At 47.4% G+C, this 12,368-nt stretch overlaps 1 protein-coding gene across 1 annotated transcript in view; it reads right to left on the bottom strand.

The window, feature by feature from the left end:
- The window catches only part of LOC137537853 (mucin-2-like), a 508,651-nt gene that overhangs the window by 123,495 nt on the left and 372,788 nt on the right, over positions 1 to 12,368 (bottom strand). Inside the window, exons 40-41 of the mRNA XM_068259804.1 lie at positions 11,265 to 11,366; positions 6,203 to 6,331 (exon numbers count right to left, since the gene is read on the bottom strand). Of these exons, the coding sequence (XP_068115905.1) occupies positions 6,203 to 6,331; positions 11,265 to 11,366 (231 nt within the window). The remainder of the gene's footprint in view (positions 1 to 6,202; positions 6,332 to 11,264; positions 11,367 to 12,368) is intronic.

The following is a 12,368-nucleotide window of genomic DNA, read 5'->3' as shown; positions in this document are numbered from 1 at the left end:
ACTCCTCTTCCTGCTGCTGTAGTTATCCTGCTGTCTGTGCTCCCACCGCCAGGGTCCACAGAATACATTGCCTGCTGCCATTCGCCACTCCTCCTTCTGCTGAGTTTATCCTCCTGCCTGTCTGTGTTCCCACCGCCAGGGTCCACAGAATTATGCGCTGCTGCCATGCGCCACTAGCTATTACGCCAGTACAATAGCTATACTGTTGTAAAAAAAATAAAAATTCTGAGGTGTCTGGGTTGAAAACTGTGCTGTCCCAGTTGTGCATTGGGCACAATGTGGGCTGCACGACTGCTGTCCGGAACCTCCTCCTGCTCTTTGGTGTTTATTTTCAGCCATGGTACCAACGCTAGGTACCATTGGCCTGTGACATTGCCTGCTGCCATACGTCACTACTCCTCCTCCTCCTCCTCTTGCTGCTGCTATAGTTATCCTCCTGCCTGTCTGTGTTCCCACCGCCAGGGTCCACACATTGCCTGCTGCCATTCGCCACTCCTACTCCTGCTGAGTTTATCCTCCTGCCTGTCTGTGTTCCCACCGCCAGGGTCCACAGAATTATGCGCTGCTGCCATGCGCCACTAGCTATTACGCCAGTACAATAGCTATACTGTTGTAAAAAAAAATAAAAATTCTGAGGTGTCTGGGTTGAAAACTGTGCTGTCCCAGTTGTGCAATGGGCACAATGTGGGCTGCACGACTGCTGTCCGGAACCTCCTCCTGCTCTTTGGTGTTTATTTTCAGCCATGGTACCAACGCTAGGTACCATTGGCCTGTGACATTGCCTGCTGCCATACGTCACTACTCCTCCTCCTCCTCCACCTGCTGCTGCTATAGTTATCCTCCTGCCGGTCTGTGTTCCCACCGCCAGGGTCCACACATTGCCTGCTGCCATTCGCCACTCCTACTCCTGCTGAGTTTATCCTCCTGCCTGTCTGTGTTCCCACCGCCAGGGTCCACAGAATTATGTGCTGCTGCCATGCACCACTAGCTATTACACCACTACAATAGCTATACTGTTGTTAAAAAAAAAAAAAATCTGAGGTGTCTGGGTTGAAAACTGTGCTATCCCAGTTGTGCATTGGGCACAATGTGGGCTGCACGACTGCTGTCCGGAACCTCCTCCTGCTCTTTGGTGTTTATTTTCAGCCATGGTACCAACGCTAGGTACCATTGGCCTGTGACATTGCCTGCTGCCATACATCACTACTCCTTCTCCTCCTCCTCCTGCTGCTGCTATAGTTATCCTCCTGCCTGTCTGTGTTCCCACCGCCAGGGTCCACACATTGCCTGCTGCCATTCGCCACTCCTACTCCTGCTGAGTTTATCCTCCTGCCTGTCTGTGTTCCCACCGCCAGGGTCCACAGAATTATGCGCTGCTGCCATGCGCCACTAGCTATTACGCCACTACAATAGCTATACTGTTGTAAAAAATAAAAAAAAATTCTGAGGTGTCTGGGTTGAAAACTGTGCTGTCCCAGTTGTGCATTGGGCACAATGTGGGCTGCACGACTGCTGTCCGGAACCTCCTCCTGCTCTTTGGTGTTTATTTTCAGCCATGGTACCAACGCTAGGTACCATTGGTCTGCAGTGCCGGGCCGAGGCATAGGCTGGAGAGGCTCCAGCCTCAGCGCAGTGTAGGAGGGGGCGCAGAATTCATTCAGCTGTCATTCCTAATTGTGTTTGACGCAGAAATAAATAAGAAAAGGGGATACATGGCAGTGACTGCAAGCCAGATAACTAGATATTAAGGTGTTGGGGAGGTTGTGGGCCCTGTGGTGCCTCTTAGTCTAATAGCAATCAGCGTGTGACGGCTGGAGTGGGAGGCATGGAGGGGCGCACTTTGGTGTCTCAGCCTTGGGTGCTGGAGGACCTTGTCCCGGCTCTGTTGGCCTGTGACATTGCCTGCTGCCATACGTCACTACTCCTCCTCCTCCTCCTGCTGCTGCTATAGTTAACCTCCTGCCTGTCTGTGTTCCCACCGCCAGGGTCCACACATTGCCTGCTGCCATTTGCCACTACTCCTCCTGTTGAGTTTATCCTTCTGCCTGTCTGTGTTCCCACCGCCAGGGTCCACAGAATTATGCGCAGCTGCCATGCGCCACTAGCTATTACGCCACTACAATAGCTATGCTGGTGTTGAAGATAACATTTTACAACAGTAGAGTTCTGTAAGGGAAAAAACAAAGAATGTTGGTGGTGGACGGTGAAGAAGAAGAAGAAGAACCATGTGAAGAAGAAGAAGAAGAAGAACCATGTAAAGAAGAAGAAGAACCATGTGAAGAAGAAGAAGAAGAAGAACCATGTGAAGAAGAAGAAGAAGAAGAACAACCATGTGAAGAAGAAGAACCATGTGAAGAAGAAGAAGAACCATGTGAAGAAGAAGAAGAAGAAGAACCATGTGAAGAAGAAGAAGAAGAACCATGTGAAGAAGAAGAAGAAGAACCATGTGAAGAAGAAGAAGAAGAAGAAGAAGAAGAAGAAGAACTATGTGAAGAAGAAGAACCCTGTGAAGAAGAAGAAGAAGAAGAAGAAGAAGAAGAAGAAGAAGAAGAAGAAGAAAGAAGAAGAAGAACCAGGTGAAGAAGAAGAAAAGAACCAGGTGAAGAAGAAGAGAAGAATCAGGTGAAGAAGAACCAGATGATGATGAAGAAGGAGAATAAGAAGACGAAGAAAAACCAGGTGAAAAAGAAGATGAAAAAACAATTGAAGATGAACCAGGTGAAGAAGAAGAACTTAAAGAACCAGATGCCAGTGAAGAAGAAGATGATGAAGATGATAGTAATGAATGATTGATGACGAGAAACAAAAAGAGGGTAAAACAGAAAAAGAAGATGGTGAAGAAAAAGATGGAGAGAAAAAAAAGAAGACGGTGACGATGAATAAACAAGAAATGCTGAAAAAAAAGTTTTCCATCACATTTTTCTTTTTTTTTTTATATTAGACCTATTAACATGTGATTTCCCTTTAAAAAAAACAAAAAACATCCGAATTCGTGAACACGAATTTTTGCCGAATTTTTTCACGCAACCCGAACCGATTTTGAATCCTAACCGAATTCGGCGATTGCATCCGAATCCGAATTTTCCGCGGGCCCGAATTCAAATGTACCCGAATCGAATTTTGGTACATTCGAGCAACCCTGGCGCTAACGCAGAGGCTTGCGGAGGATTTCGTTTTAACATTAGGCGGGGTTACTGGAGGGGAGGGTTTGCAGAAGAGAATATAGGAGCCGGTATTGCCGAAGTGACGTGAGCCCCTGATGAGTCATTTTCATGATGAAATGCATAGGGCGGAGCTACGTCACGTGACCGGCAGAACAAGGAAGCCACAGGGCGTGAGGGTCTGAGGCAGCGTGTGTGTGAGCGGCTACCCGGGACTGCAATCCACATATGTGATTATATGCTCCTTGACCATCTAGACTTGTGAGTGCGATTCCTGTTTTTATGTACATCATTAAATGGTTTTACACTATTTGGCGCTGTTTTGAGTTTTAGAGTCTCATCAAGTTGTAGTGATTCCTGCCTTTCCCCCATTCATGCTATACATCCATACATCCGGATTGGTTGGAGGCTGACTGGGTGAGTGCGGGCGCATTGGGGGGAGTGTGTCCCAGCACAAGGTGGTGTTTTTCACTCTGAAGTGGTGACGGGCAACTATTGTAATAATTGGATTACGCTATGTGCTCTTTCCTTTTATCTTTTTCATGACGTGTTGGCTGATCACTGAGGAGATCGTTTTAAGTTCTGGGACATTCAGTTGGACGAATACAAACTACTGGATGGTGACTTTTTTGAACTGATCTAATCTTTTTGATCTAAGCTGCTGAGCGCTTCTAATTCTTTGAAGTTGAATATTAAAGCTGGCCATACACTAGGCCGGTTCCCGCCAGATCGACAGCAGATTCGATCACTGGGATCGAATCTGCTGTCACATCGTTCCCGCTACACGCCGAATTTCGATCTATTTCGTCCGATCCCGTCGATCGCTCCGTGCGGAAAATTACCGTCGATCGCCCGCGGGTAGGGAGCGCTTCGCTAGCGGCGTTCGAGTGCCCGACGACCGACGCAATAGAACCCGCATACATTACCTGCTCCGCCGGCGCGACTTACCCCGGTCACCGCTGCTCCGTTTCTGCGCTGGTCTCCGGGTCTTCACTTCTTCCTGCCCGGCAGGAAGTTTAAACAGTAGAGGGCGCTCTACTGTTTAAACTTCCTGCCGGGCAGGAAGAAGTGAAGCATGCCGGGGCCGGAGACCAGAGCGGAGACGGAGCAGCGGTGACCGGGGGCAGTCGAGCCAGCCGGAGCAGGTAATGTATGCGGGCGGGGGGAGAGGCGGCAGCACCACCACAGATTGTGAACGGTTTCAGGCTGCAATCGGTTCACAATCTGTTTGCTGTAAAGTTAGCCATACGATCCCTCTCTGATCAGATTCGATCAGAGAGGGATCTATCTGTTGGTCGAATCTGATGGCAAATCGACCAGTGTATGGCTACCTTTATTGTTTATACTTACAGTGGCTTGCAAAAGTATTTGGCCCCCTTGAAGTTTTCCACATTTTGTCATATTGCTGCCACAAACAAAAATCAATTTTATTGGAATTCCACGTGAAAGACCAGTACAAAGTGTTGTTCATGTGAGATGTGGAATGAAAATCATACATGATTCCAAACATTTTTTACAAATAAATAACTGCAAAGTGGGGTGTGCGTAATTATTCAGCCCCTTTGGTCTGAGTGCAGTCAGTTGCCCATAGACATTGCCTGATGAGTGCTAATGACTTAATAGAGTGCACCTGTGTGTAATCTAATGTCAGTACAAATACAGCTGCTCTGTGACGGCCTCAGAGGTGGTCTAAGAGAATATTGGGAGCAACAACACCATGAAGTCCAAAGAACACACCAGACAGGTCAGGGATAAAGTTATTGAGAAATTTAAAGCAGGCTTAGGCTACAAAAAGATTTCCAAAGCCTTGAACATCCCACGGAGCACTGTTCAAGCGATCATTCAGAAATGGAAGGAGTATGGCACAACTGTAAACCTACCAAGACAAGGTCGTCCACCTAAACTCACAGGCCGAACAAGGAGAGCGCTGATCAGAAATGCAGCCAAGAGGCCCATGGTGACTCTGGACGAGCTGCAGAGATCTACAGCTCAGGTGGGGGAATCTGTCCATAGGACAACTATTAGTCGTGCAGTGCACAAAGTTGGCCTTTATGGAAGAGTGGCAAGAAGAAAGCCATTGTTAACAGAAAAGCATAATAAGTCCTGTTTGCAGTTTGCCACAAGCCATATGGGGGAACACAGCAAACATGTGGAAGAAGGTGCTCTGGTCAGATGAGAAATGGAACTTTTTGGCCAAAATGCAAAATGCTATGTGTGGCACAAAACTAACACTGCACATCACTCAGAACACACCATCCCCACTGTCAAATATGGTGGTGGCAGCATCATGCTTTGGGGGTGCTTCTCTTTAGCAGGGACAGGGAAGCTGGTCAGAGTTGATGGGAAGATGGATGGAGCCAAATACAGGGCAATCTTGGAAGAAAACCTCTTGGAGTCTGCAAAAGACTTGAGACTGGGGCGGAAGTTCACCTTCCAGCAGGACAACGACCCTAAACATAAAGCCAGGGCAACAATGGAATGGTTTAAAACAGAACATATCCATGTGTTAGAATGGCCCAGTCAAAGTCCAGATCTAAATCCAATCGAAAATCTGTGGCAAGATCTGAAAACTGCTGTTCACAAACGCTGTCCATCTAATCTGATTGAGCTGGAGCTGTTTTGCAAAGAAGAATGTGCAAGGATTTTAGTCTCTAGATGTGCAAAGCTGGTAGATACATACCCTAAAAGACTGGCAGCTGTAATTGCAGCAAAAGGTGGTTCTACAAAGTATTGACTCAGGGGGCTGAATAATTACGCACACCCTACTTTGCAGTTATTGATTTGTAAAAAATGTTTGGAATAATGTAAGATTTTCGTTCTACTTCTCACGTGTACACCACTTCGTATTGGTCTTTCACGTTGAATTCAAATAAAATTGATTCATGTTTGTGGCAGTAATGTGACAAAATGTGGAAAACTTCAAGGGGGCCGAATACTTTTGCAAGCCACTGTATATCGGCTTTACCTGGCACCCATTTTTCCTTGCGTCCCTATTTCATGCACGCGTCATATTATCACAGTATAATACTCCAAGGACTTACATCTCCACAGTCATGTTGACTATTATATTGGCAGATCCCATAAGTCTCAGTTGATATGAGAGTTCCTGCTGACAGCGGGCAGTTGTAGATTAGACACATGGTAACCGGGGAGAGAACAGAGTCTCCTGCCTTAAAAAAAAAAAAAAAAATGAGAGAACATATTGTCACAGGGCCCCTAGTGGCCAGACCGCACAATGCATTCCAATCGGTTTCAGCACACAGACCATGCAAGCTGTGGTCGCAATCGGTGCGCAGAAACCGCTGGGAATTTGGCCGCAGATCGACTAGAAGGGAGCCTGTGAGTTACGGTAATTACAAATTACACACTATTTCAGGGTATAACTGCCACCACCTCTGTTACCATGGGACAGAGGAGCCCACTGACTGGCTGATTCTAGACCTGCAAATAAAACGGTTAAACACACTCTATTCTGTCTACCTAGCAACAATAGTAGCGACTCTTCAGAAGTCAGGGTTCAGTTCGTGCGGCTGAATAGCAGGGTAGCTGAATAAACAAATGAGGTTAGCGTTGTTTATTAAATGCAATATAAATAATTAATATATACAGAAAATCATTAAAATCAACATTTATAGAAACATTAATAGCCAGTATGAAAATAAAAGGAAGGAGAAAATACTTACCGTATATACCAGCGTATAAGACGACTTTTTAACCCTAAAAAAATCCCTAGAAATGTCGGGGGTCGTCTTATACTCCGAGTGTCAGAATGTCAGGTCTGGTCAGGGTGCCGTGTGTCAGGCAGAACTGTAATTGCCTTATGCTGCAGTCATCCGGTAATAAGAAAGATAGGTCGCGTTCTCAGTTTAAAAAATAACTTGTTGTAACAGCTTCTTGCGAGCAGCCGCTCGCACGGGTAGCAGTGCAGCTTCCGGCGTCACCTGACTTGTGACGTGTGTGCTCCACAATACAGCCCGGCAATCTCTTCCGACGTGAGCCTCATCAGTGGAGCGCACACGTCACCAGTCAAGGGACGCAGGAAGCTGCACTGCTACCCGTGCGAGCGGCTGCTCGCAAGAAGCCGTTACAACAAGTTATTTTTTAAACTGAGAACGCGATCTATCTTTCTTATTACCGGATGACTGCAGCATAAGGTAATTACAGCTCTGCCTGATACCCGGTACCCTGACACTCCTACTATGGGGTAGTCTTATACGGCGAGCATACCCCAACCTCTACATTTTAACTGGCAAAGTTGGGGGGTCGTCTTATACGCCCAGTCGCCTTATACGCCAGCATATACGGTAGGTTCGTGGAAATATGTCCTTTCTGGGAAAGAAATGCTAAGTCCTTGGTTGCAGAGTGGAGGACTCAGTGTCAAAGTCCAAACAAGCCAGATGCCAGCATGTCCTCAAGCTGGCAAGGATGTAATCAGGATGATGTTCAAAGTGGAGGACATTGATTTTGGGTCCTCTGCCATTCTTATACCCCTGATCCAGTAGGAGGGAGTGAGGGCGGGAACCACACATCCCCTTAGAACATGAGATGAGTCCTCCCCTTCTGCTGTGGACCAAAAATCATATCTAACCATATATTGGCTCTATCTCACAGAACCGTACAGGTCAGGGCAGATTTACTGACATTTTCAGATCTGTCTCGATTTACCCAGCACCCTGATACCAAACATGAGTGGTAGGACCCCTGTGATATTACCAGGGCACTTTCGAACTGCCTAACTGACAGCCGTTACCTCAGAATGTTCTGAAACTTTCTCAGTACCAGCGCCAGGCAAAGCCCGGCACGCGCTGTGAGTTTGGAGGGCCTGCCAGCCTTGTAACACAGGAAATATGACAAATATAGCAGTTTATGGATTATTATATACATCTAGGAATTACAGCAGGTCAGGTCTAGGTGAAGGGCTCTTTGAAGCTAGGACAGCAGGCTACGTGGCGGCTTCCCTGCTGAGAAAGGGGCCGGGGAGTCTCACTCTCTCTCCTCTAAATTGGTACTGTCAGGCTACTTATCTGACTTCATCTGAAGGATGGGCCCTTAGCACAGCTGGGTGCCTGCGACAGTTCCTGCTGAAGGCTTCCTGCCATTTGGTAAAAGGAAAAAAAACCTGTCTTTTAAAAGAAGGAATGTCATTCTGTTCGCTGCAATGACTGTGCAAATCTAACCAGGAAGCGATCAGAAAATGGACTGCGCGAATCCTCCCGATTCGCCTGCGTTTCTCATGGCTGTTCCGTGACACATATCAAAGAATATTTTCTGCTGACAGCAACTTCACATAAGGACCCAGCATCTCCAAACCACAATTCTTCACCCACTGCTAACTTTACATATAAATGTAAGTTGTCAGCTTCCTCTTCGGTGGCAAAATCTTGTTGGAAACTCAAGTTTCAGCCAGAGCAGGTAATGTAAACTGGGCGTTATCTCTTACATTTATATCAGATTCACTAGACAGATGAGGCAGAGCACTATGAGATAGGACATGACCTAGGTTGAAAGTGCACAAGGAAGCGCAGTGCGAAGCATCAAAGCTGGGTGCCGTCATGGCACTAGAGCTATACTGCGCGCCCTTGCACAAGACAAAATTCAGGGATCCTTTGACTGCCAGACCCTGAATTACAGCTCCCTCCCAGTTGCTACAACTCAGAGGGGGAATAGTATTTAACGTATTTTAGCGACAGCAGGGTGAGCCATCATTTGGCTCACCCTGCACCCAGCTCATCTGCGGCACCATAATACATACGCGCCCAGTGACCCAGGTTGAATTTAGCAGTCATGAGACTAGGACGTGACATCACTTCCACATTTGGAGTTCACCAGGCACAGGTATTGTGTGCACCCTATCTGTCTCTGTTGCCTCCGCTGATGAGGTCTGACAGTGATGGAGAGTCAGGCAGGCGGCATCGGGAGGCAGCAGTGGCTTGGACTAATTGCCACTGATCTGAGGTCTGATTGTGAGTAATAGTTCCCCAGCCAGCACCCAACCAGTCCCCAGCCAGCACCCAGGCACCAATCCAGTCCACAGCCAGCACCCAGACACCCACCCAGTCCCCAGCCAGCACCCAGGCACCCATCCAGCATACAGGCACCCATCCAGCCCCCAGCCAGCACCCAGGCACCCGCCTAGTCCCCAGCCACCACCCACTCTGCCCACGGGCACCCAACAAGTCCCCAGACAGCACCTACCCAGCCCCCAGGCACCCACCCAGTCTGCAGACAGCACCCAGGCACCCTTCCAGTCCCCTACCCATCCATTCCCCAGCTAGCACCCACACAGCCCCTAGCCAGCAAGCACCAAGTCCTTAACCAGCACCCACCCAGCCAGCATCCTCCCAGTTCTCAGCCAGCACCCATCCAGCCATCCCCCAGCCAGCACCCACCCAAGCAGCCCTCGCCCTTCTCCCCAGCCAGAACCCAGAAGCAATTTTAGTGTTTGCCTTAGGCACCATATTACCCAGATATACCTCTGAGAGCACTGGAGAATTAGACCTATGTGTTTTAAATAATTAATTAAAAGTTAAAAATTGACCGTACTGAGAAAGAAATCAAATTAACTCTAGGGCATAATTATGAGAAAAAGACAAAATTAAATTTCAAAAAGTTTGCTGAATCAGTGTATTCTAAACTGCAGTAGGGTGTATATATGTATCTAGAACACAAGTTCAAGGGGCACTATTGAGAAATATTTTTCAGTTACTTTCATAAATATTTTTTGCAAGATAAGCAATGTTTAACATATTTAAATTGGCTAACTAATCTGTACACAGATATGACTGACGGGAAAATCTCATCACCAGCTAAGTCAGTGATGCCCAGCTAACTTACTGCCGCCAATGTTAGCAGAATACTACTGTAGCAGGCTTATCTGGCTGTTATTTCACGCCTTCCCCACCCCCCCACCCCCGTGAGACTGAGATAGCAATCTCCTACTTCCCCTACTGCTGGCTGTAGTTCTGTGAGTAACGCTGATCTCCAGGTCCCCTGCAGACACACAAAGATCAAGGAGCTGAGACATCTAGCCAGATAAATGATAGGTGTGGAGGGCTCTGCCTGCAAAACTGCAGGGGACCCCGGAGATCAGCATTACTCACAGAGCTACAGCCAGCAGCACTGGGAAGTAGGAGTGTGCCATCTCAGTCTCACTCAGAGGGGGGAGGAGTGACAACAGAAGTTTAGCTTCTACATTTGTAGTGTGCTAGCAGCACATCAGTAAGCGAGTTGGTGATGAGATTCTCATTCATGAAGTCATATCTTTGTACAGATCAGTTTTGACCAGCCAATTTAACCATTTTAAACTTTGCTTATCTTGCAGAAATAATTTATTACAGTAAGTTAAAAATGCTTAATTCACAATAGTGCCTCTTTAAAGCAGTGATCTAACTTGCAGCAGTATGCATGAATATACGCCAGGTATGTACATGGCCCTTTGATGCTGGGCCAATACCAACCCACATAGCTTTTAAAGTACCCCTGACCCTGACTTCGGCCCCGATATTTTTTATTTAGTTTTGCTACTGGTGCTGTGCGACCAGCACACAGCACCATCCTCCCACCTCCAGTGAATTATGGACGCGCAGAAGGGGAGGAAGAACTGACACTTTCTCCCCGCCCATATTTTGCGTTCTGCTCAATCGAAGATTACGACTGAGCAGAATGGGTGCTACAGGGGGCACTGGAGAGCGGAGGATGGTGCTGTGTGCTAGTCGCACAGCACAAGTAGCAAAGCGATATATAAAATATAGGGGCCAAGGTCGGGGTCATGAGTACTTTAATGTGAATTGCAAAGAAGGGGGATATAGGGAAATAACAAATCCTCTCCCTGCTTGCAAAGCATCCTTGTCCCAAAGTTAATAGTGTCTTCCCCATCACTGTATACCCTGATAAGGAGAACATATGGTGCTATCAGAGGTAGAACTAATAGGTACCTCATGATTTGTGCTAGAATAATTGTAAAGGCTGCCCAGACAATTTAAGAACCATGTACATTTTTTTTTACCTTCATTGGGAATTTTAAGTAAAACCACATAATGATAGTATCTGATGCATAATGGTCACATGTACATTTACTATAAAGTGAAAGTCGAGTTAACCTACATTTACAATTAGCATGGTTCCATTTGGCAATCTAAATGCACACGCTGTCTTGACACACTTTCCACAGCACTGGCCAGCAGGAGGTGGTTCATATGTCTGGCCCTGGAAAGAACATATCATAATTAAGTATCCGTTAGCTTTTGAAAAATCTTTTTTCATAATTATTCTTATGAATAATTATTATGAATAATTATATTATTATTATTATTATTATTATATTATCTAATTAATTATGTTGTGCCGACACATTCTTTCCCACTGTACAAATAGAATGCTTTAAAAACAGGTGAACTGATTATTTCGTTGAATAACCCACCTTGTATAAAATATAACGAGATGAGACAGCCGGCAAATACATACAGGTCTACCAAGATAAAGTAAAAGACTTACAGTATAAGACGATAAAGGAGTCCAACCAAAGTAATTGGTGTTGGTGAGGGTGGTGTGGAGAGTAAGCTGGATAGAAGATAGAACTGTGTGCATTGGAAGCAATGATGGTTCAGTAACTATCTAAAAGGTCAGATGGCATGCTCAGGGCCGGCCCGCCCATGAGGCGGGTTCCTTAGGCGGCAGGAAGTGGAGGGGCGGCACCAGATGAAGTGACTGCGTAGACGAGAGAGAGAGTGTAGGCTGCAGTGCAGACTCTGCAGTGAAGTCCGGCTGCTCCTGTGTGGTGCACGACCGTGCCTCCGACCTCGTGCCTGCACACACTGTGAGTGACTGACCCTCCCTCCGCCGAGACCAAGTCCGCCCAGACTGTCTGTGTTCTGGCTGAGTCACCCGCCCCGCCGCCCCCCATTAGGCTGTGCACCGCCGGGACTGCCCGCCCGCCAGTTCTGCTGCCACCTGCACGTACCACCCATATGTTGCCGCCGGCCTCCGAGTCCGACGACTCCGAGCTCTGCGGCCTCTCCTATCTCCTCCAAGGCTGCACGCTGGTGACGCTGCCTAGTGCCTAAGCCTGCTGATTCGATGGCAGTGGCTGCCGCCCGCTCTGCTGCCCTGGCTGCGGCTGATTCTCACGGTCAGTCACTGAGCGGCGAGCGCCGCCGACGTGACCGTGACGATGATGATGATGAGGCTGGCTGGCTGCCGCCGGCCGCC

Source organism: Hyperolius riggenbachi, chromosome 11, assembly GCF_040937935.1.
Source record: "Hyperolius riggenbachi isolate aHypRig1 chromosome 11, aHypRig1.pri, whole genome shotgun sequence".
NCBI lineage: Eukaryota > Metazoa > Chordata > Amphibia > Anura > Hyperoliidae > Hyperolius > Hyperolius riggenbachi.
This window is presented reverse-complemented; position numbering and strand designations above follow the sequence as displayed.